This window comes from Bombina bombina, chromosome 1 (assembly GCF_027579735.1).
Source record: "Bombina bombina isolate aBomBom1 chromosome 1, aBomBom1.pri, whole genome shotgun sequence".
NCBI lineage: Eukaryota > Metazoa > Chordata > Amphibia > Anura > Bombinatoridae > Bombina > Bombina bombina.
Genome location: NC_069499.1, coordinates 102875246 through 102902174, shown reverse-complemented (window position 1 = coordinate 102902174; position 26929 = coordinate 102875246). Strand labels below are relative to the sequence as shown.

General features: G+C 38.3%; 1 protein-coding gene across 3 annotated transcripts in view; it reads right to left on the bottom strand.

Moving 5' to 3' along the window:
- RPS6KA5 (ribosomal protein S6 kinase A5) overlaps window positions 1-26929 on the bottom strand; it is a 589637-nt gene that overhangs the window by 198174 nt on the left and 364534 nt on the right. For all 3 annotated transcript variants that reach the window (XM_053697560.1, XM_053697561.1, XM_053697559.1), the window contains exon 12: window positions 8676-8769. In XM_053697560.1, the coding sequence (XP_053553535.1) occupies window positions 8676-8769 (94 nt within the window). The remainder of the gene's footprint in view (window positions 1-8675; window positions 8770-26929) is intronic.

Genomic DNA, 26929 nt, shown 5'->3' with positions numbered 1-26929 from the left:
AATAATAGAAGTAAATTGGAAAGTTGTTTGAAAGTGTATCATCTATCCAAATCATGAAAGAAAATTTTTGGGTTTCATGTCTCTTTAAGCAGAAGCCAGAGAATTAGGACAGACAGAAACTAAGCTTCTGAAATGAGACTTTACCTGCCCCCTAACAGAAACACTGGATCGGGCCGCACCTTCATGCATTTTTAGCCGCAGTTCTCGTAGCCTGGTTAGACTTATTCCAGTTAGCACCGGGTCTCCAAACTGATCCAGAAGTACTCTGTTTTTGATCAGAGGAAACTTCACTCATTTGTTCGTTATTCTTGTGAAAGGAAACAGTTAAAAGGCATTAGATTTACCCTTAGATATATTTATCCTGAAGTAGAAAGGCCCCTTTACCTTCGGTAACAGTAGAAATAATAGAATCTTAATGTGAACCAAATAATTTCTTACCCTTAAAAGAAAGAGATGTAAGAGTTGGCAGATTAGGAGTTAATAATATTTAACTAGTGTTTGCAAGGCGGGAGTGTGGCGGTTTTGGGGTTAATATGTTTATTATTGTGGTGGCGATGTCCGGAGTGGCAGATTAGGGGTTAATAAATATAATGTAGGTGTCTGCGATGTAGGGACGGCAGATTAGGGGTTAATAAGTGTAAGATTAGGGGTGTTTAGACTCGGGGTTCATGTTAGGGTGTTAGGTGTAAACATAAAATGTGTATGCCCATAGGAATCAATGGGGCTGCGTTAATGAGCTAAACGCTGCTTTTTTTGCAGGTGTTAGACTTTTTCTCAGCCGGCTCTCCCCATTGATGTCTATGGGGAAATCGTGCATGACCATGTACAAGCAGCTCACCGCTGAATTAAACAGCGCTGGTATTGGAGTGCGGTATGGAGCACAATTTTGCTCTACACTCACTTCTTGTCTGTTAACGCCGGGTTTATAAAAACCTGTAATACCAGCGTTGTAGGAAAGTGAGCGGTGAGAATAAAGTGCAAGTTAGCAACGCACCCCTCTTACCGCAAAACTCGTAATCTAGCCGAAAGTATATTTATTTTACTAAAGTGTTTTTCTTTCTTTTTTGCCCCTAAATTTTATTTTTTTGCAATAAAAGGGTTAAATATATTGTGTCAAAATACCTCTAGGTAAATATCCTCGGGTGTCTAAATTCCATACACTATAATATATATATATATATATATATATATATATATATATATATATATATTAACAAGAATCTTTGGCAACCACTGTCTTCTAGGGTTTAAATGCAATAGAGGACAATTCAGTTAATATTTTCAAAAATAGCAAGGTGACTTTAACAGCAGCATACAGTTTGTTCACAGGTAAGGCAAAAGGAACAGATTCAGTCTCTGCACAATCTTCTAAAACAGCAAATCTCTGTCTGCAGCAACACAAATGTCCTTTACAGAATGTAACAGCAAACAGAAATCCAGCAAAACGTTTAGTACATCACATCAGGCCTCCTGCCTGGCTGTAATCTCCTTACCTATAGAAATGCTTCCCTTTTAAACCCTAGGAGCAGTAATCATGAGCCACACCTGAGTTTAATTGTCTTTAACAGCTGTAAGGAATTCACAACTAAAAAACACTAATTGCTTCTCTGGGGTTTCTTAGCAAAATGGTAAAGTGAAATGTATTAAACTATATAATATATCGCCAAACCAGACCTTCTGTCACAATATATAAAAAAGGTTAATTAAAAGTGCTAGAAGAAAAGTGTATATATGTATGTATATATACATACATATATATATATATATATTTGTAATTTCTGTTTTTTAACTCCCCCCATAATTGTAATGAATTTTGGTTTAACCATGAAAATAGCTTTACCAAAGCAGCAACCAGAAATCTCTCTCCTACTGATGAGTTCCAAAAAGAACGAAACAGGCTGTCTAGTGAGTGATTTCTGGTTTGCTGCAATAATCCTGTTAAAAGGATCGCTGTGTTAAAACAGTATTTTGAAGCAAAAAAACTGAGAATTTGCATATCTAATTTGCATATCTTACCCAGAATTCTCTTGTACATTGGTAACATTGTATATTAAGTATTTCTGGGAAAAAGCAAGCGGGGAATCTTGCCTAGATGTGCTAATTCCCTATGCAAATATTTACATTGATTTAATTTTGAGACATGGAGGATTTTAATTCCAGTTTTTTTTTTATCCCCCCCCCCCATAATTTTAATGAAATATATATATATATATATACACACACACACACACATACACACACACTTTTCTTCTAGCACTTTTAAACTGGGTAACCGCTATTTAGCTTACAGTCCAAACTAATAATTCAATCTTTGCAGTATTTGGACTATGTTTGCTATAAATTACTTGGAAACCTAGACATATGAGATATTCCTAAATCAGGAAAGCATAATTAATATTTAATGTTATTTTATCACAAGAAACCCCTGTTTGTTAAAAAAACGGTGAATAATATATATGGTACACTTTAAAAAGAGAGCGGATAATTAAAAGGGATATAAAACAGTCTGTTTCATTGGTGTAATAAAAAAATAAAGAAAACACACTAAGAAGTAGTACATACTTTATATTAATCATTGAAATATGTATTTCATCAGTTTTAAAATTATTATACCTTTTGTTAATTTGTTTTGTTTTTGATTTGTTATAACATTTGGGCAGAGTCTAATGCTTCTTAGACTGTGGTCTATACAGGAAGGAATAGTTTTTTCTTTTGGAGTGTTGCTAGGATACGCATATCTGCTAGCTACTATCAGTTTATTGGCAATATTCTTTAGATAACTTTTGCTGCAAAAATCATGTGCCCATAGAAGTTTTATATTGTCTGCTGGTTTAGCAAGAAAACACATAGGTTCTTTGCCTGTTTCTTTAACTTTGATTTAAAGGGACAGTCAACGCTAAAATTGTTATTGTTTAAAAGTTAGATAACGCCTTTAATACCCATTCCCCAGCTTTGCACAACTAACATTGTTATATTAATATACTTTATAACATTTAAACCTCTAAATTTCTGCCCGTTTCCAAGGCACTATAGACAGCCTCTTAATCACATGCTTTATTTGCTTTCACAACAGGAGACGGCTAGTTCATGTGGGCCATATAGATAACATTGTGCTCACGACGGTGGGTTTTGCACAACACAGCTAAAATGCAAGTCAATAGATAATAAATAAAAAGTCATTTGATTAGGGGGCTGTCAAAAGAGGTTTGGATACAAGTTAATCACAGAGGTTAAAAGTATATTAATATAACTATGTTGGCTGTGCAAAATTGGGGAATGGGTAATAAAAGGGATTATCTATCTTTTTTAAACAATACAAATTTTTGAATTGACTGTCCCTTTAATATATTTGTTTTTACTAAAGGAGCACTGTTTCATATCCCTTTAAAGTGAAACGAATAGTGAGCAAAAAAGCTAAAATTCCCCGTCATCGAAGAATGGAAATTATAAAAAACCTCTGTAAGGAACTATCCAAGCTGATATTTAGTCTTTGCAGAGGATCTGGAATACCAAAATTACTATTTCCTTTTGTTCAGTTGAAATAATAGCATAAGCACCCAACATTCAATCTATACAATTTACCATTCATGGTCTTTTTCACTGAACAATCAGAAAATAAGACAAAATAATTTGAAGAAACAAACAATGGTAACACTACTTTTCATTTATGGAATACCAAACATTGTTCTTCCTTTTAAAGTTCTGAGATTGTTTTTGCAGAAGTGATAGTCACAAGAAAGATGGTTTTAAGTGTTAGAAACCAAAAAGAGACTGTAAGAGGGTTTAAAGGGAACCTCAAAAACCAAAATGTTCTTGTGTGATTTAATACCTGTAATGGTTAATAGAGCAGAGACTTGAATTTCAAAGCGCTAAAACTGAAGCGCGTCTGATAACCATATACAAGAGTCCCAAAACATGTAATAACCTAATATTGGATGTAGAATCATTATACTATATCATGCAACTGGAAAATAATCTTAAATTGTAGATTGAATTACTGGAATGTGTATATTTGCTAATTACTGCAACCTTGCCCATTCAGCAAACAAGCAATCAACATCAACATATGCAAAACTAAGCCATTTAGAAACCTTCCCAGAAAAGTGACTGGTTCAAGATCCTCAACTGAAAGCATTTACATCTAATAAAGAAGTACCTCTAGGGAATACAAGACCCACCTATAAGAATGGAGAGGGACTTGGTCCTGTCCATCCTATGATGGAATCACTAAAGGGATCAACCTTTCAAGTAGTTAAAGTGAAAGTGGTCAAAACTGGTAATTAAAATCCAAAGAAGCCAAGATAAAGAGGTTTGAACACAAACTTTAAACTCTCATGTGGCAACAAAAATTAACCATAGATCTTGGATGATTAGAATCAGCAACTAGACTGCCTATACTTTCATCAGTTTTATATAAAAATGTAATTTTTTTTTTTAATTTCCATTTTTTTATTGAGGTAGCAATGGCACTGTGGGACAAGCACATTAAACATGGTTACAAAAGGTATCACAAGTAATAACAATGAGATAAGAACCGCATCAGATTGAGATGATACATGACAGACTCTTTAGATAATATTTTTCTGCTCCACGTTTTGTTTTTAAAGCTTCATTGTGTCATCAATGTCAACTAGATCCACTGGTGGGACCATAGTCTTCAGAGTTCATATGAGAACACATAGATTAAACTCAAATAGCATCAGTTAACATCTGACAAAGTAATTAGTAAAACTTTTGTTTCAAAACAATCCTCAGATAACACTGCAGACAACTAGCAATCAGTATATGACACAGAATATAAATGTTTACCATGTTAAGGCCTGAAGAGCAAACTTAAAGGCTCTTCAGACTGGGCAGAGACTACGTAACTCTGCCAAAAATATAATACCAGTAGTTCCTGGTGATGACTATTTAGCTGTGCGCTTCACAGCGACTTTGTTACAAGAATTGAGGGCCTGCGATAGCCACATTGTTTGAGGGGGGCCTGTGTTACATAGAGAGGAAAACCAAAAATAAGAAAAAACGTGCAATCGGGTGAGCATGAATCTATGTTACATGTAGGGGAAATAGGGATATCATCTTAGTCGACAATACTCCAGCCATATATAGCTAAGTGTGGTGATATAAATGTAGGCAAAGTAGCAGGGCATAAAAACAGATAAAAAGTATATAGCCTAGCTTATGGTTACATCCAATACATAAAACTGAAAGCCCATTTACAATGAACATTCTGGTCTAGCATAGATAAATAAAGCTCCCCAAATATAGCGAACCTTATAATCTGTATATATTCCTGTATTACTCGGGTGTCTAAATCATACAAGACAAGCATGATATTTTGTAGTACTAGTTTGGTAGAGATGGAGCATACCAAGGGAGCCTTGCAGAGTGCCTTGGAGTATTATCGATCCAAGAACATTATAGGGGACATTATGGCTGTTAACAATAAATTATATAGGGATCACTGAGAGTTGGGTCCTCCTCAAAATCAAATACTGCCATAGTGCTGTTGAAAAAGCTGAACCATAATAAATATACAACATGTAAAGTACCTAGGATAAAGCATAGAAACACAGACATACAATAATATTATACAGTAAAGGAATTGGAATGGTTAGGTACTCAGAAACTAGCATAGTGTACTACTTATACTATAAATCCCAAAAGGAGACATCTAGCTGATAAAACAATTTGTGGTATTGCTCAAAGTCTGTATTTACGTCAACTCCCCGAGAAATAGAGTATCTACTAATACAAAATACATGACATGTTAGAGTCCAGTGGTAAAGGATAGATATACCTAATAGAAACTGTAGAAAAATACCATATGCAACATTTTAAACAGAACTGAAATACTGGTACTGTGTAAAATAAATTTTACATCTCGCTTTATTTTAGGGGGGTATTGAGTTCATCCCCCACCCAATGAGATAATTAAATTTGGGCCGTGCATGGTCTTTTGGTAAGAAACTGACCCATTTTCAAGTTGTAGGGCTTCAGATTGAAAGAGATATCCGTTTACAGCCAAGCTATAGTTCTCCATAAGATTCAGATAAAAATCCATCTTTACATAACCGGGGCAATTGGTGCTTACTGTTACGCAGCCCTTACTCTGCTCAGGCTCATAGAAACATCATGCCGCGCCTCTATCGGGAGAAATACTAGATCTGCCATTACGTGACAACAGGGACTCTGGCAACGCTCCAGAAGGTCGGCCGCACCCCTCCAAAGAGTCGCCGAGTCCAAGACTTCAGCTCCCGGCCAGGCACAGCAAACCAGGTGGGAGTCAGACAACTATCGAATTCGCTAGCGATTTAGTAGTGTTCCGCTCTGATCCCATACTGTCTCAGGGCGCCTAGTCACGGGCTTAGTTAACTCAGCTAATGTATGCACTTGTGACTTACAGGTTGGATCTCTGTTAATTGTGCTGTTTGTTACGCAGTATTTACATGTGGTCGGACACCGGCTGATGCAGAAGGCTTTGGGCCTGTTGTTTGTCAGAGGGTCTTCCCGAGTTCCTCATTGTAGAAGGAGAGTTAGCTTATCAAATCAGCAACACACCTGTTGTTCAAAATCATTTAGGAGGGGACGTAGGGCTATGTTTAGGCCCACTCTCTTGGGAATAGCCATATCGAACTTGATTAGCCCCGTTCACAGGGGGGGGGGGGGGGGGGGGAGGTGCTAGCGTGCGTAGTAGGTCTCAATCTAGTATATCATCTGTCGTGTTCTGGCCTAGAAGATACTAAACATAGAAATTCATATATGTGCTCTGTCTGTAGTTAGAAGTTCAAAAAAAGTCTCTGATGCAAGTTTCTGCTGGATTCAAATGATATTTAGCAAGTTCTTTGTGGCACTTAAAGAGCTAAATAAGAAAGTGACTTCTCATGGCTCTGGTTAGTCACGCCCCCCAACAAACACTGTTTTAGTTTTCAGACCTGATTAAATACATCTGTAGGAAACAAAGGATTTTCCCTAAGCCAAAACATAAATTTACTTTAAAAAGGAAAGCAAATTATCATAAATCATCAAAACCATTGCAACCAAACAAAAGCCTAAATATATAAAACCTATTGGACAGGAAAAAATAATACAGCCGAAACGATCCTCTAGGGTTGCAGTTTCCCTTGTTCAGATGAGAATTGGCAGGTATTTTGAGGCTGGACTGACCTTGTTAGGCGGGATCAGACTGATATACTTTAGGAACGTTTTCTTCTATGAAAAGCACAATTGGGCAAAAAGATGCTACTCCCAAGTGGTAACTCGCCATAGTACAAGCCACTGAGCCGTTTGTTCCTGACAGGCTACTTTCCATTCTGTTTGTATTATGGCCCTGGGGAAAGTCTCACTAAGGGTGATGGGGGAAACAAGGTGTGCATTCCTTGCCCAAAGGGATATGGCTGCACCTCACTGACGAGGCCCAAAGAAGGCCAAAACGATAGTCTAGGGTTGCCGTTTCCCTTGATCAGAGAAAAAATGCCTGGTATGTCGGGCTGGACTGACCTTGTTAGGTGGGATCATCCTGATATACTTCAGGAAAGTTCTCATCTGTGAAAAGCACAATTGGGCAAGAATAAGCTACTCAAAGGGGGTAAACTGGGCCATAGAACAAGCCACTGAGCCGTTTTTCATTTCTGGCAGACTGCTTTTCATTCTGTTTGTATATACAGATACATATAGGAATATCTATTTATAAATACTTAGAATATATACTATGTGCAGAACATTGGATTGTGAAATAAGTTACTGTAAATACACAGTTAAAACCTTTATTAAAAAATTAATATTGCATAAATGTTTTTTCATGTTTTCATCTGCTTAACTCCAAAGGGCTACAATGCACTTATAATTACATATGTATACATACTGTATATATGTGTGTATATGTGTCTGTGTACTGTGTGTGTGTATATATATATATATATATATATATATATATATATACAGTTCTCAGAGATCCGCACTCACTGTAACTGATGAGTAACAATTGCCCGGGGTGCATCTAAAAGGAAACATGTACATCAAAAAGGAGACGCACTCGCCGGGTCTTAGTAAATAGTGGACGGGGCTAATTACCCCGAAACGTCACTATTGGACATGGTGTATTAAACACACTATTTACTAAGACCCGGCGAGTGCGTCTCCTTTATGATGTATATATATATATATATATGATAATATAAGTAAATTTGGAAAGTTGTTTACAATTACATGCTCTATCTGAATCATGAAAGCTTAATTTGTGTGCAAACAGTATATGAATGGAAAAGCTTAGGAGCTGGCCCAATTTAGGTTTAGCACCCTGGATAGCGCTTGATTATTGGTGGCAACATTTAGCTACCAATCAGCAAGTGCTTCCCAGGTTCTGAACCAAAAATGGGCCTACTCTTAAGAGCTACATTCCTGCTTTTCAAATAAAGATAGCAAGAGAATGAAGAAAATAAATTGATAAAAAGGAGTAAATTAGAAAGTTGCTTAAAATAGCATGCTCTAACTGAACCATTAAAGAAAAAAATCTGGGTTTAGTAACCCTTTAAGCATATATTAACAAAAATGCTTGTATAATGTAATGGATTGACATGCACTTCGTATTGACTGTGTCCCTTTTAACAATATAAACAAATAACAGCAAAAGTCATTGTATGTAGTACAAAGAAGAAGAGAGAGGATGCAGGTACCTGATCGTGGTATACGTCATATAATTTCACTATATTTGGATGTCCTTCACAAAGCTTCAAAGCAGCAATTTCTTTCTGGGTATTGCTCTCCATTCTTTTATTTATTTATTTTTTAAAAAGAAGGGAAAATTAAAATTAAAAAGTGAAAACAGTAAAAAAACTAACAATTTATTGAATATAACATTCATAATCAATTATTTTTTTTATATCTCAATATGTACTATACACAGACATGCAAACGACTAACTCATTTCATAGCAATCACTTTTTAAGTACAATTCTTCACTATAATACAAAAGTATACGCACCTATTTTTTGCAAAACCAATACATTACAGTAACATTTCTTCACTTTTGCAAATTCAAATTTAACATCTATACTATAATCGTGTTTGCAACACGTCCGTCGGTGTCGCCAGTTGCGCACGCATCACCAAAGGAATGTTGGCAGCGCGAGCGAAGCTGCATCCAGGTGAATTCCAAAAATGGCAGGGTGGTGAAAGAATCCACCACAAAAAGAATCCACCACACCACGGAGCATTACCAAAAAAACAAAAAAAAATAACTATCCACAATAAGTAATAAAAACATAATTTATGTAAGAACTTACCTGATAAATTCATTTCTTTCATATTAGCAAGAGTCCATGAGCTAGTGACGTATGGGATATACATTCCTACCAGGAGGGGCAAAGTTTCCCAAACCTCAAAATGCCTATAAATACACCCCTCACCACACCCACAAATCAGTTTAACGAATAGCCAAGAAGTGGGGTGATAAGAAAAAAGTGCGAAAGCATAAAAAATAAGGAATTGGAATAATTGTGCTTTATACAAAAAAATCATAAACACCAGAAAAAAGGGTGGGCCTCATGGACTCTTGCTAATATGAAAGAAATGAATACATAAATTATGTTTTCTTTCATGTAATTAGCAAGAGTGACGTATGGGATAATGACTACCCAAGATGTGGATCTTTCCACGCAAGAGTCACTAGAGAGGGAGGGATAAAATAAAGACAGCCAATTCCGCTGAAAAATAATCCACACCCAAAATAAAGTTTAAATTGATAATGAAAAAAACTGAAATTATAAGCAGAAGATTCAAACTGAAACAGCTGCCTGAAGTACTTTTCTACCAAAAACAGCTTCAGAAGAAGAAAACACATCAAAATGGTAGAATTTAGTAAAAGTATGCAAAGAAGACCAAGTTGCTGCTTTGCAAATCTGATCAACCGAAGCTTCATTCCTAAACGCCCAGGAAGTAGAAACTGACCTAGTAGAATGAGCTGTAATCCTTTGAGGCGGAGTTTTACCCGACTCAACATAAGCATGATGAATTAAAGATTTCAACCAAGATGCCAAAGAAATGGCAGAGGCCTTCTGACCTTTCCTAGAACCGGAAACGATAACAAATAGACTAGAAGTCTTTCGGAAATTCTTAGTAGCTTCAACATAATATTTCAAAGCTCTAACTACATCCAAAGAATGCAATGATCTCTCCTTAGAATTATTAGGATTAGGACATAATGAAGGAACCACAATTTCTCTACTAATGTTGTTAGAATTCACAACCTTAGGTAAAAATTGAAAAGAAGTTCGCAACACCGCCTTATCCTGATGAAAAATCAGAAAAGGAGACTCACAAGAAAGAGCAGATAATTCAGAAACTCGTCTGGCAGAAGAGATGGCCAAAAGGAACAAAACTTTCCAAGAAAGTAATTTGATGTCCAACGAATGCATAGGTTCAAACGGAGGAGCTTGAAGAGCCCCCAGAACCAAATTCAAGCTCCAAGGAGGAGAAATTGACTTAATGACAGGTTTTATACGAACCAAAGCTTGTACAAAACAATGAATATCAGGAAGATTAGCAATCTTTCTGTGAAAAAGAACAGAAAGAGCAGAGATTTGTCCTTTCAAGGAACTTGCAGACAAACCTTTATCCAAACCATCCTGAAGAAACTGTAAAATTCTCGGAATTCTGAAAGAATGCCAGGAAAAATGATGAGAAAGACACCAAGAAATATAAGTCTTCCAGACTCTATAATATATCTCCCTAGATACAGATTTACGAGCCTGTAACATAGTATTAATCACAGAGTCAGAGAAACCTCTTTGACTAAGAATCAAGCGTTCAATTTCCATACCTTTAAATTTAAGGATTTGAGATCCTGATGGAAAAAGGACCTTGCGACAAAAGGTCTGGTCTTAACGGAAGAGTCCACGGTTGGCAAGAGGCCATCCGGACAAGATCCGCATACAAAACCTGTGAGGCCATGCTGGAGCTACCAGCAGAACAAACGAGCATTCCTTCAGAATCTTGGAGATTACTCTTGGAAGAAGAACTAGAGGCGGAAAGATATAGGCAGGATGATACTTCCAAGGAAGTGACAATGCATCCACTGCTTCCGCTTGAGGATCCCTGGATCTGGACAGATACCTGGGAAGTTTCTTGTTTAGATGAGAGGCCATCAGATCTATTTCTGGAAGTCCCCACATTTGAACAATCTGAAGGAATACCACTGGGTGAAGAGACCATTCGCCCGGATGTAACGTTTGGCGGCTGAGATAATCCGCTTCCCAATTGTCTATACCTGGGATATGAACCGCAGAAACTAGACAGGAGCTGGATTCCGCCCATACCAGAATTCGAGATACTTCCTTCATAGCCAGAGGACTGTGAGTCCCTCCTTGATGATTGATGTATGCCACAGTTGTGACATTGTCTGTCTGAAAACAAATGAACGATTCTCTCTTTAGAAGAGGCCATGACTGAAGAGCTCTGAAAATTGCATGGAGTTCCAAAATATTGATCGGTAATCTTACCTCCTGAGATTCCCAAACCCCTTGTGCTGTCAGAGACCCCCACACAGCCCCCCAACCTGTCAGACTTGCATCTGTTGAAATTACAGTCCAGGTCGGAAGAACAAAAGAAGCCCCCTGAACTAAACGATGGTGATCTGTCCACCACATCAGAGAGTGTCGTACAATCGGTGTTAAAGATATTAATTGAGATATCTTTGTGTAATCCCTGCACCACTGGTTCAGCATACAGAGCTGAAGAGGTCGCATGTGAAAACGAGCAAAGGGGATCGCGTCCGATGCTGCAGTCATAAGACCTAGAATTTCCATGCATAAAGCTACCGAAGGGAATGATTGTGACTGAAGGTTTCGACAAGCTGATATCAACTTTAGACGTCTCTTGTCTGTCAGAGACAGAGTCATGGACACTGAATCTATCTGGAAACCTAAAAAGGTTACCCTTGTCTGAGGAATCAATGAACTTTTTGGTAAATTTATCCTCCAACCATGATCTTGAAGAAACAACACAAGTCGATTCGTATGAGATTCTGCTAAATGTGAAGACTGAGCAAGTACCAAGATATCGTCCAAATAAGGAAATACCACAATACCCTGTTCTCTGATTACAGACAGAAGGGCACCGAGAACCTTTGTAAAAATTCTTGGAGCTGTAGCTAGGCCAAACGGTAGAGCCACAAACTGGTAATGCTTGTCTAGGAAAGAGAATCTCAGAAACTGATAGTGATCTGGATGAATCGGAATATGCAGATATGCATACTGTAAATCTATTGTGGACATATAATGCTCTTGCTGAACAAAAGGCAGGATAGTCCTTACAGTTACCATTTTGAATGTTGGTATCCTTACATAACGATTCAATATTTTTAGATCCAGAACTGGTCTGAAGGAATTCTCCTTCTTTGGTACAATGAAGAGATTTGAATAAAACCCTAGCCCCTGTTCCAGAACTGGAACTGGCATAATTACTCCAGCCAACTCTAGATCTGAAACACATTTCAGAAATGCTTGAGCCTTCGCTAGGTTTACTGGGATACGGGAAAGAAAAAATCTCTTTGCAGGAGGCCTTATCTTGAAGCCAATTCTGTACCCTTCTGAAACAGTGTTCTGAATCCAGAGATTGTGAACGGAATTGAACCAAATTTCTTTGAAAAAACGTAATCTGCCCCCTACCAGCTGAGCTGGAATGAGGGCCGCACCTTCATGTGGACTTGGGAGCTGGCTTTGGTTTTCTAAAAGGCTTGGATTTATTCCAGACTGGAGATGGTTTACAAACTGATACCGCTCCTGAGGATGAAGGATCAGGCTTTTGTTCCTTGTTGTGACGAAAGGAATGAAAACGATTATTAGACCTAAGTTAACCTTTAGATTTTTTATCCTGTGGTAAAAAAGTTCCTTTCCCACCAGTAACAGTTGAGATAATAGAATCCAACTGAGAACCAAATAATTTATTACCCTGGAAAGAAAGGGAAAGCAGAGTAGACTTAGAAGACATATCAGCATTCCAAGTTTTAAGCCATAAAGCTCTTCTAGCTAAAATAGCTAGAGACATATACCTGACATCAACTCTAATGATATCAAAGATGGCATCACAAATTAGCATGTTGTAGAAGAAGAATAATGCTATGAGAATTATGATCTGTTACTTGTTGCGCTAAAGCTTCTAACCAAAAAGTTGAAGCTGCAGCAACATCGGCTAAAGATATAGCAGGTCTAAGAAGATTACCTGAACACAAGTAAGCTTTTCTTAGAAAGGATTCAATTTTCCTATCTAAAGGATCCTTAAAGGAAGTACCATCTGCCGAAGGAATAGTAGTACGCTTAGCAAGAGTAGAGACAGCCCCATCAACTTTAGGGATTTTGTCCCAAAATTCTAATCTGTCAGATGGCACAGGATATAATTGCTTAAAACGTTTAGAAGGAGTAAAAGAATTACCCAAATTATTCCATTCCCTGGAAATTACTTCAGAAATAGCACCAGGGACAGGAAACACTTCTGGAATAACTACAGGAGATTTAAAAACCTTATCTAAACGTTTAGATTTAGTATCAAGAGGACTAGAATCCTCAATTTCTAATGCAATTAGGACTTCTTTAAGTAAAGAATGAATAAATTCCATTTTAAATAAATATGAAGATTTATCAGCATCAACCTCTGAGACAGAATCCTCTGAATCAGAGGAACCAATATCAGTATCAGAATGATGTTCATTTAAAAATTCATCTGAAAAATGAGAAGTTTTAAAAGACTTTTTACGTTTACTAGAAGGAGGAATAACAGACATAGCCTTCTTAATGGATTTAGAAACAAAATCTCTTACGTTATCAGGAACACTCTAAGTATTAGATGTTGACGGAACAGCAACAGGTAATGTAACAGTACTAAAGGAAATATTATCTGCATTAGCAAGTTTGTCATGACAAACAGTACAAACAACAGCTGGAGGAACAGATACCAAAAGTTTACAGCAGATACACTTAGCTTTGGTAGCTCCAGCACCAGGCAGCGATTTTCCAGAAGTATCTTCTGACTCAGCTTCAACGTGGGACATCTTGCAATATGTAATAGAAAAAAACAACATATAAAGCAAAATTGATCAAATTCCTTAAATGACAGTTTCAGGAATGGGAAAAAAATGCCAGTGAACAAGCTTCTAGCAACCAGAAGCACAAAATAATGAGACTTAAATAATGTGGAGACAATAGTGACGCCCATATTTTTTTAGCGCCAAAAAAGACGCCCACATTATTTGGCGCCTAAATGCTTTTGGCGCCAAAATGACGCCACATCCGGAACGCCGACACCTTTGGCGCAAAAAAACGTCAAAAATGACGCAACTTCCGGCGACACGTATGACGCCGAAAACAGAAAAAAAATTTTGCGCCAAAAAAGTCCGCGCCAAGAATGACGCAATAAAATGAAGCATTTTCAGCTCCCGCGAGCCTAACAGCCCACAGGAAAAAGTCAAATTTTTAAGGTAAGAAAAAATGATTTATTCATATGCATTATCCCAAATATGAAACTGACTGTCTGAAATAAGGAACGTTGAACATCCTGAGTCAAGGCAAATAAATGTTTGAATACATATATTTAGAACTTTATATAAAAGTGCCCAACCATAGCTTAGAGTGTCACAGAAAATAAGACTTACTTACCCCAGGACACTCATCTACATGTAGTAGAAAGCCAAACCAGTACTGAAACGAGAATCAGTAGAGGTAATGGTATATATAAGAGTATATCGTCGATCTGAAAAGGGAGGTAAGAGATGAATCTCTACGACCGATAACAGAGAACCTATGAAATAGACCCCGTAGAAGGAGATCACTGCATTCAAATAGGCAATACTCTCCTCACATCCCTCTGACATTCACTGCACGCTGAGAGGAAAACCGGGCTCCAACCTGCTGCGGAGCGCATATCAACGTAGAATCTAGCACAAACTTACTTCACCACCTCCATAGGAGGCAAAGTTTGAAAAACTGATTTGTGGGTGTGGTGAGGGGTGTATTTATAGGCATTTTGAGGTTTGGGAAACTTTGCCCCTCCTGGTAGGAATGTATATCCCATACGTCACTAGCTCATGGACTCTTGCTAATTACATGAAAGAAAAACAAACAACTAACCACCCACAATAAGTATTTAAAAAAAAAACATAATTTATGTAAGAACATACCTGATAAATTAATTTCTTTCATATTGGCAAGAGTCCATGAGCTAGTGACGTATGGGATATACAATCCTACCAGGAGGGGCAAAGTTTCCCAAACCTCAAAATGCCTATAAATACACCCCTCACCACACCCACAATTCAGTTTAACGAACAGCCAAGTAGTGGGGTGATAAAGAAAGGAATAGAAAGCATTAAAGGAATTTGGAAATAATTGTGCTTTATACAAAAAAATCATAACCACCATAAAAAAAGGGGGTGGGCCTCATGGACTCTTGCCAATATGAAAGAAATTAATTTATCAGGTAAGTTCTTACATAAATTAGGTTTTCTTTCATGTAATTGGCAAGAGTCCATGAGCTAGTGACGTATGGGATAGCAATACCCAAGATGTGGATCTCCACGCCAGAGTCACTAGAGAGGGAGGGATAAAAAACAAAAACAGCCATATACCGCTGAAAAAAAATAATCCACAACCCAAAAACTAAATTTATGCTTACCTGATAAATTACTTTCTTTTACGATATGACGAGTCCACAGATTTCATCCTTACTTGTGGGATATTAACCTCCTGCTAACAGGAAGTGGCAAAGAGCACCACAGCAGAGCTGTATATATAGCCCCTCCCCTTCCCCTCCACCCTCAGTCATTTGGCCGAAGGTATAGGAAGAGAAAAAGGAAAGGCTAAAAAGGTGCAGAGGTGACTGAAGTTTACAAAAAATATTAAGAAAAATGGTCTTAAAAAGAACACGAACAGGCAGTGTACAGCTCCACAGCTAGAAGATGCAAGTGGCAGGAGGGACCATCCAATTACCTCCAAACATGTAGTAAAGTAGAAAAATCCACAGCACCTTATCCAATTTTCAACACTTTATTGAAATATCTTTCTCCCATATAGGTACAAAGCAGGTAGCAGCAAAGTTTCGGGATATTATCCCTTAATCATGCTAATGAGCCTCATCTGATGAGATACATTTATAGGCCTGCACTTTAACCCATAGTATACTGTTACAAAGTGAATTTTATCACTCAACATCACCACCTAGTGGTTACAAATATTATTACAGTTAAACACATATATAAATTTAAAAACAATATACAATTTACCTATTCATCTGTTGATAAACCTATGTACATATCTTTGTTAATACTCAATATCTGCTGCATAATATTACCAATTTTTTCTCAATTTTTATTAAACTTCCATTTATTATAGAAACACTTTAAGGTCTCTATTGATTCCCTTAGGAATTAAAGCATCCACTTTATATATCCAGTAAGACTCTTTGTTTTAATATGGTTTCCTTATTGCCACCTCTTCTTAGATTATCCACTCCATCAATAATTTGCCACCGTAGTTGGCTTATATTGTGGCCTGCACTCAAAAAATTGCAAGATACAGGGGCTTCCTGGTCCCCACATCTAATATTGGATCTGTGCTGACTCATCCTATCTCGCACCCTTCTGGTGGTCTCACCAACATAGATTTTTGAACATGGGCATTTGATAAGGTATACGACATAGGATGAGTCACACTTATAGAAATTGTTAATGCTAAAAAAAATTCCTGTCTGGGGTTGTTGAAATTCTGTCCCTTTAATGACCGCACTACAACTTGCACAGCCCAAGCATGGAAAAGTTCCATAGCTTTTCTTAGTAATATATTTTTGTTTCTTTCTTGATCCCAAATCATTCCTAACCAACATATCTCCCAAGTTTTGGACTCTTCTGTATGCCATCATAGGTTGTTTAAAAGATTCAATATTTAAATTACAATTTTTTAAGATGTGCCAATGTTTAAATGTAATGTTCCTCACTTTCTTACATGTTTGGAGGTAATTGGACGGTCCCTCCTGCCACTTGCATCTTATAGCTGTGGAGCTGTACACTGCCTGTTCGTATACTATATTACTACACACTGTCTATGGTGTTTACCTGCTCCAGGTAATTATTGTATCCAGATATAATGGATACAATACCCAAAGTTGATGGTACAAAGACTTTTACCTATTCAGATGTTGATGCAGCCAGGATTACCACATTAATCCGTGGGTCAAGGGATTTTCTCAAAGAAGCCCCAAAAGAAAAAAGTGGACAAGAGTATGAAAGGTTGAAAAGGAAAAATATGATATGGGAACTGCATGCAATAACCCTAGCAGAATACTTTAGGGTAAAAAGAATTCCAAGAGGATTACGCATATCTACACAACCTACTCTGCTAAAGGACAATCCTCAATACTGTGAAAAATTTGAAGCAATATTAAATAAGTGCTCGTATGATCTCATTGTATTAACTGTAGATTCCTTACAGCAAGAAATTGACAAACAACAACTTGAAGTGGAAAATAAAAAAAAGAGGATCTACAGGAAATGTTGGCATCGGATGAATTTGCTAAAAAGATAAAGGAGGTAGATGATAAAATCAATACCTTGAAAAAAGAGCTGCAGGAACAGAAGAGGTTAAAATTTCAGCGTGAAGAAATGGATTATCTCCAGGGGCATGTCTACAGGTGGAGATGTGAACCATCCCATTGGAAGAGAAGAGGAGCCGGCAAACCACAGAGAGCTAATCGGAACCAAGGGAAGGAGAAATTCAAAGATGGTGGAAGCCACGTCAGCAGTACAGAGTCATCAGAAGGGCAAAGTTTTTTTTAGAGTCGAGCGACGACGCACCAACGTCATCAGGAAGCACCACAGAGGCGGCCGCAAACACAAGCGGCATGGAGAAAGATTGCCGATACCCGCAGAGAAAGAAAAACAGCAAGGTGAAAAAGAAGGGTCAACAGTGATCAATATTTCGAGTAATATCCTGCAGAAGAGTGAGTACGAAGTAATAGATAAAGGATTGTCATTTTGCCCTAAAAGAGACATTAACTTTTTTGAGCTGGAGAAAGACTTGTATAGGTTTTTCTGGACATTGAGGCTAAAATGTTTATTTAATGAGAGCCCACGATTGATTAATACCACAGCTATACCTAAAAGAGATATGTTAACATTGAAATCTACAGGTTTATACAAGAAAAGTATGTACATACCAACCTATGGTAACAATTGTGTGGAGACCTACATTGAAATGGTTAAGTGTGATGTGTTGAAATTAAAAGCTAATTACAATAATAAAAGTTTGAAAAAACAAAGAATATCAATCTAATCTAACAGTCTCACAAAAAAAAAACTATAGACTCCCTGAAAGAAAAGAACATTCAGATAAGAAGGGCTGATAAGGGGGGGGGGCACTGTAGTTTTAGACACTGACTACTATGTTACAGAGATTAAAAAGCAGTTGGGAGACATTGATACTTATAAACCAATACAGAGTAATCCGGTGGTAAAAATTCAGGCAGAAATAAGAAAAGTGTTAAATTGGGCATTCAGGATTGGTATTATTGACAAAAAGTTATCTGAATATCTATATATAGAATGGCCTAAAACGCCAATTTTCTACACGGTACCTAAGGTACATAAAAATTTAACAGAGCCACCTGGACGGCCAATTGTGGCAGGAATAGAATCTGTCTTTACAAACATAGCCACTTATATGGATAGGATTTTGCAGCCAGAGGTTCAAAAATAACCTCTTATATTAAAGACACTAGCGATTTTATTGAAAAATTAAAGGGTTTACCATTGGCTAATGCAAAATGTATTTTGTATACACTTGATGTAAGTAGTTTATACACTGTAATTAATCATGAAAGTGGCATAGGAGCATGCATCTTGGCACTAAGAAATTCTGAATTGTATAGTGAGAGTCAAATTTTATTCTTTGAAAAATTATTAAGAATAATACTATACAATAATTATTTCTTGTTTCAAGATGACTGTTTTTTGCAGGCAAGGGGTACTGCCATGGGGTCCAACGTTGCCCCAGCATACGCCAATATGTTAATGAATAGTGTTGAAGAAAAATTTGTGTACGAAAATGAGTTGTTCCTTAAATATGGAGCGTCATGGTGGCGCTTCATAGATGACATATTTGGCGTGTGGTGGGGCGACGTTGGTACCCTATTGGCATTTGTTGAAGAATTGAATCAAGCAGTCAACAATTTAAAATTTACACTAACTTTCAGTGAGGAAAAAATGGTATTCCTGGACACAGTAATACATATAAATAAGGAAACTTGTAAGTTTAACATTGATCTGCATCGAAAGAAAACAGATAGAAATACTTTGTTAAGGTATGAAAGCTTTCACAATGAGCCCTTAAAGAATTCTCTACCACGTAGTCAGTTTAAAAGAGTTAAAAGGATTGTAAATGATGATTCACTAGTTAAAAAAAAAAAAAGACTACAAGAAATGGGGGATAAGTTCCTGCAAAGAGGATACCCTAGGAAGTTAATTGAGAAAGAGATCATGAGGGCACAGGGATCAGAAGAGAAAGATAACAATGTTCCTAGAACTAAGAGAGAAGATGAAGAAAGGGTAGTTTGTGTAACGCAATTTAACCCTATTAGTAAGAAAGTGACGAACATTATATCTAAACATTGGCACATCTTAAAAAATTGTAATTTAAATATTGAATCTTTTAAAAAACAACCTATGATGGCTTACAGAAGAGTCCAAAACTTGGGAGATATGTTGGTTAGGAATGATTTGGGATCAAGAAAGAAACAAAAATATATTACTAAGAAAAGCTATGGAACTTTTCCATGCTTGGGCTGTGCAAGTTGTAGTGCGGTCATTAAAGGGACAGAATTTCAACACCCCCAGACAGGATTTTTTTTTAGCATTAACAATTTCTATACGTGTGACTCATCCTATGTCGTATACTTTATAAAATGCCCATGTTCAAAAATCTATGTTGGTGAGACCACCAGAAGGGTGCGAGATAGGATGAGTCAACACAGATCCAATATTAGATGTGGGGACCAGGAAGCCCCTGTATCTTGCCATTTTTTGAGTGCAGGCCACAATATAAGCCAACTACGGTGGCAAATTATTGATGGAGTGGATAATTTAAGAAGAGGTGGCAATAAGGAAACCATATTAAAACAAAAAGAGTCTTACTGGATATATAAATTGGATGCTTTAATTCCTAAGGGAATCAATAGAGAGCTAGACCTTAAAGCAGAGCTTTCCAAACTTTTCATGTTGGTGGCACACTTTTTAGACCTACATCATTTCGCGACACAGTAATTCAGTTGTACTGGCAAACAGGAGGTTAAACTAACTTGTTTTAAGAGATACGGACACATACATAAATGATATAATAATGAAATGTATTTACAACCAAGTAACAGTATGTAATTATGTGCAAGAATTAAAAAAAAAGTTTAATAACACCAATAGCTACTTAATATTTTAATGGGATCTATGAGATTTATGGGATGAACACAGTTTCTGAATATTTGGTGGAATATTAGATAAAGACACTTGCATTTCACCATCAGGCATTTTTAAGCTTCCCCTTCCTATCCATATATCAAGAGCAGGAGCAGCAATGCACTACTGGGAGCTAGCTGCAGAAAAAAAAACACTTTGACTTCTGACTTTAGCCCAGCGTTTAAGCTGCTGCCCTCAGAGCTCTGCGAGTCTGACTGACTACTGCCCACACTGCAAACACACTGCTGTCCCACTCACTAACTACACGTGCAGTCACGAGCCGATTGAGGAGACTACACGTGCAGTCAGGAGCCAATGTGCCGCCAATGGGAATAGTTTCAGTTCCCACTGAGCTGCGCCAATAGGTTAAGATGATCTGTGACCCACTAGGTATCAATCACTTGTCAACCATGTGATATGCGTAGCAGGCAGGCGGAAAGTCAGAAACTAAAAAAAATTGTTGAAAAAAATTAAAATTTAAAAAAATTTGTGCTGAAGCAGGGACACACCTGCACACTGCTGCCGACACACAAGTGTGTCCCGACACACAGTTTGGAAAGCACTGCCTTAAAGTGTTTCTATAATAAATGGAAGTTTAAAAAAAATTGAGAAAAAATTGGTAATATTATGCAGCAGATATTGAGTATTAACAAAGATATGTACATAGGTAAATTGTAAATTGTATATTGTTTTGAAATCTATATGTGTTTAACTGTAATAATATTTGTAACCACTAGGTGGTGATGTTGAGTGATAAAATTCACTTTGTAACAGTATACTATGGGTTAAAGAGCAGGCCTATAAATGTATCTCATCAGATGAGGCTCATTAGCATGATTAAGGGATAATATCCCGAAACGTTGCTGCTACCTGCTTTGTACCTATATGGGAGAAAGAGATTTCAATAAAGTGTTGAAAATTGGATAAGGTGCTGTGGATTTTTCTACTTTTCTTAAAAAGAACAGGGTGGGCCGTGGACTCGTCATATCGTAAAAGAAAGTAATTTATCAGGTAAGCATAAATTTAGTTTTCTTTTACAAAGATATGACGAGTCCACGGATTTCATCCTTACTTGTGGGAAACCAATACCAAAGCAATAGGACACGGATGAAAGGGAGGGACAATACAGGAACCTAAACGGAAGGCACCACTGCTTGAAGAACCTTTCTCCCAAAGATAGATTCAGAAGAAGCAAAAGTATCAAATTTTTAAAATTTGGAAAAAGTGTGGACGACCAAGTCGCAGCCTTACAAATCTGTTCCACAGATGCATCGTTTTTAAAAGCCCATGTGGAAGCCACAGCCCTAGAAGAATGAGCCGTAATTATTTCAGGAGGCTGCTGTCCAGCAGTCTCATATGCCAGGCGGATGATACTTCTCAGCCAAAAAGAAAGAGGTAGCCGTAGCTTTCTGACCCCTACGCTTTCCAGAATAAACAATGAATAATGAAGATGATTGACGGAAATCCTTAGTTGCCTGTAAGTAAAACTTTAAGGCACAGACCATGTCCAAGTTATGTAACAGACGCCTTTTTAGAAGAAGGATTAGGACACAAGGAAGGAACAACAATTTCCTGATTAATATTCGTATTCGAAACAACCTTAGGAAGGAACCCAGGTTTGGTACGTAAAAACCACCATAAGAATGAAATATGAGATAAGGCGAATCACACTGTCAGAAACTCTTCAAGCAGAAAAAAGCAACCAAAAACAGAACTTTCCAAGATAATAGTTTAATATCTATGGAATGCATAGGTTCGAACGGAACCCCTTGCAGAACTCGAAGAACTAAATTCAAACTCAAGGGAGGAGTAATAGGTCTAAATACAGGCTTAATTCTAGATAGAGCCTGACAAAAAGACTGATACATTTGCCAAACGTTTGTGAAACAGAATTGACAAAGCTGAAATTTGTCCCTTTAAGGAACTTGTTGATAACCCTTTCTCCAATCCTTCTTGGAGAAAAGACAGAATCCTAGGAATCCTAACTTTACTCCATGAGTAACTCTTGGATTCACACCAATAAAGATATTTACGCCATATCTTATGATAGATTTTTCTAGTGACAGGCTTTTTAGCCTGTATCAAAGTATTGATGACCGAATCAGAGAATCCTCGCTTCGATAAAATCAAGCGTTCAATCTCCACGCAGTCAGCTGCAGAGAAATTAGATTTGAATGTTGGAAAGGACCTTGAATGAGAAGGTCCTGTCTCAAAGGAAGTTTCCACGGTGGCAGAGAGGACATGTCCACTAGATCCGCATACCTAGTCCTGCGTGGCCACGCAGGCGCTATCAGGATCACTGAAGCTCCCTCCTGAGAGGAAACGGTGGAAACACATAAGCTAGGCTGAACAACCAAGGCACTGCCAAGGCATCTATCAGTTCGGCCTGAGGATCCCTTGACCTGGATCCGTTTCTTGGAAGCTTGGCATTCTGTCGAGATGCCATCAGATCTAATTCCGGTCTGCCCCATCGGAGAATCAATGAGGCAAATACCTCCGGGTGAAATTCCCACTCCCCCAGATGAAAAGTCTGTCGACTTAGAAAAATTCGCTTCCCAGTTCTCTACTCCTGGGATGTAGATCGCTGACAGATGAGAAGAGTGGGCCTCCGCCCAATGGATTATCTTGGATACTTCTCTCATCGCTAAGGTACTCCTTGTTCCCCCTTGATGATTGATATAAGCCAGAGTCGTGATGTTGTCCGACTGGAAACTGATGAATTTGGCCGAAGCCAACTGAGGTCACGTCTAAAGCGCATTGAATATTGCTCTCAGTTCCAGAATATTGATTGGAAGTAGAGACTCCATCAGAGTCCAAACACCCTGAGCCTTCAGGGAATTCCAGACTGCACCCCAGCCCAGAAGGCTGGCATCCGTTGTCACTATCACTCATGAGGGTCTGCGGAAACAAGTCCCTTGGGACAGATGATCTGGCGACAACCACCAAAGAAGAGAGTCTCTGGTCACTTGATCCAGATTTATCTGAGGAGATAAATATGCATAATCCCCATTCCACTGTCCGAGCATGCACAGCTGCAGCGGTCTGAGATGAAAGCGATCCAGTAACCTCCATACACTGAGCCACTGATGGCAGAGGAATGGACTGAAGTGCTCGGCAAGTATTTAGAATTTTTGATTTTCTGACCTCCGTCAGAAATATTTTCATGGCTACCGAGTCTATCAGAGTTCCCAAGAAAGGAACCCTTGTCTGTGGAACAAGTGAACTCTTTTCTATGTTCACCTTCCAACCGTGAGTTCTCAGGAAAGACAACACTGTGTCCGTGCGAGATTTTGTCAGTCGATATGTTGACGCCTGAATCAGAATATCGTCCAAATAAGGTGCCACCGCTATGCCTCGCGGTCTGAGAACCGCCAAAAGAGACCCTAGAACCTTTGTGAAGATTCTGGGTGCTGTGGCCAACCCGAAGGGAAGAGCCACGAACTGATAATGTTTGTCCAGGAAGGCAAACCTTAGAAACTGATGATCCTTGTGGATAGGAATATAAAGGCAAGCATCCTTCAAGTCCACAGTAGTCATATATTGACCCTCCTGGATCATTGGTAAAATTGTTCGTATAGTCTCCATCTTGAACGATGGGACTCTGAGAAACTTGTTTAGACACTTGAGGTCCACAAATAGATTTGAGTAAAACCCCTGTCCTTGTTCCGATTTTGGAACTGGACAAATTACTCCCATGGTAACAAGGTCTTTAACACAGCGTAAGAACGCCTCTCTTTTTATCTGGTCTCTTGGGAGAAAATCCTTGAAATCCAATTGATAACCGTGGGTCACTATTTCCAGTGCCCAGGGGTCCTGAACATCTCTTGCCCACGCCTGGGCAAAGAAAGAGAGTCTGCCCCCTACTAGATCTGGTTCCGGATTGGGGGCCACCCCTTCATGCTGTCTTTGTAGCAGCAGCGGGCTTCTTGGATTGTTTAACTTTATTCCAACTCTGGTTGGGTCTCCAGACTGACTTAGATTGGGTAAAATTCCCTTCCTGCTTTGTGGAGGAAGCAGAAGGTCCTCCCTTAAAATTCCGAAAGGAACGAAAATTATTCTGTTTACCCCTCATTTTAACAGACTTATCCTGAGGTAGGGCATGGCCTTTACCTCCTGTAATGTCAGAAATTATTTCCTTCAATTCTGGCCCGAAAAGGGTCTTACCTTTAAAGGGAATAGCTAAAAGCTTAGTTTTTGATGACACATCAGCAGACCAAGATTTGAGCCACAACGCTCTACGCGCTAGAATAGCAAATCCTGCATTTTTCGCCGCCAATTTAGCAATTTGAAAAGCGGCATCAGTAGTAAAAGAATTAGCTAACTTGAGAGCCTTAATTATATCCAAAATGTCATCTAACTGAGTCTCAACCTTCAGGGACTCTTCCAGAGCTTCAAACCAAAAAGCTGCTGCAGTAGTTACTGGAACAACGCAAGCCGTAGGTTGTAAAAGAAAACCCTGATTAATAAACAATTTCTTTCGAAGACTCTCTAATTTTTTATCCATAGGGTCTTTGAAAGCACAACTGTCCTCAATGGGTATAGTTGTACGCTTAGCCAGGGTAGATATTGCTCCCTCCACCTTAGAGACCGTTTGCCACAAGTCCTGAATGGTGTCTGATATAGGAAACATTTTCTTAAAAGTAGGAGGGGGAGAAGACGGTATACCTGGTCTATCCCATTCCTCCTTTATAATTTCCGAAATTCTTTTAGGAACCGGAAAAACATAAGTGTAAGTAGGCACTTCTAGATATTTATCCATCTTACACAATTTCTCTGGTGGTATTACAATAGGGTCACAAATCATCCAGAGTCGCTAAAACCTCCCGAAGAAACAGGCGGAGGTGTTCAAGCTTAAATTTAAAGGACATAACGTACGAATCTGTCTGCGATAACACATTCCCTGATTCTGAAATTTCTCCCTAAGACAGAAATTCCCTGACCCCCAACTCAGAACACTGTGAGGGTACATCGGAAATAGCTAATAAAGCATCAGAGGATTCAGTATTTACATTAATACCTGACCTACTGTGTTTACCCTGTAACACTGGTAATTTAGATAATACCTCTGTAAGGGTAGTTGACATAACTGCAGCCATCTCCCGCAGAGTAAAGAAATTAGAAGTACTAGAGGTACTTGGCGTCGCTTGTGTGGGCGTTAAAGGTTGTGACACTTGGGGAGAATTGGATGGCATACCCAGATTCTCTTCAGATTGAGAATCATCCTTAGGCACACTATCTTGACCTAAAATATGGTCTTTACAATGTAAGGCCCTTGCAGTACAAGAGGTACACAATGTAAGAGGGGGTTCCACAATAGCTTCTAAACACATAGAACAATGAGATTCCTCAATGTCAGACATGTTGAACAGACTAATAATAGCCACAGAAGTCGTTTAAACACTTTATTTATTGCTTTAAATAAATTTTTGAAAAATGTGTACTGCGCCTTTAAGAAAGAAAAAGTGAACAATTTTCCAAAACTGCTTAAATAACGTTAATAGCAACCGGAGTTACTGCTTGCTGCTTCTCTGTCAGAAGGAAGTGCGCATCTGAGCGTGCAAAAACAAGCCCCGCCCCTTATGGCCGATGTCGGAGTAGGCCCAAACACAACCGCATGAAGAAGCGGTTTTTCACACAGCTAAGTGGAACAGAAAAACACACCCCAAACACATCCCAGAAAGTCATGCTGGATATATAATAAAAAATAGCCCAATCGTTTAACTGTTATATCGATTTACTGCCTTTATGCCAGAGTGTCATATCATGCCCTTATGTCAGCTCAGAAAAATAAAAACAAGGGACTCCAGTAACACCCTTCTTGTGTATCAGGTCTACTGCTTACCCCCTTCCCATACAGGGAAATAAATGCCAGCCAGTTCTGATATATCAAGTCTCTTCAGAAATAAAAGGCTGCACATACCTTAATGCTGCTTGTAGCATGAAACCGGTCTCCACACTGAAGATGTCTCATGTGTTACCTTCAGAAGTCTTGTAGGGACCAGCGAGGATCTTAGTTACAACTGCTAAGATCATCAACCTCAGGGCAGAAATCTTCTTCCATAACACCCTGAGGAAAATAGTACACACCAGTACCATTTAAAATAAAAAACTTCTTGATTGAAGAAAATAAAACACCTCACTTTACCTCTTCCTAGTACAACACAGGCAAAGAGAATGACTGAACGTGGAGGGGAAGGGAGGGGCTATATATACAGCTCTGCTGTGGTGCTCTTTGCCCCTTCCTGTTAGCAGGAGGTTAATATCCCACAAGTAAGGATGAAATCTGTGGACTCGTCATATCTTTGTAAAAGAAAAGGGCATGCAATCTTGAGAGATTGCGTCATTAAGTTAAAGCCATGAGCCTAGGTATTGCTACACATAAGCAGATAGAACCACATAACAAACATGATTAAAGCCCCCCCCCCCCGTTCAATAACCCTCAGG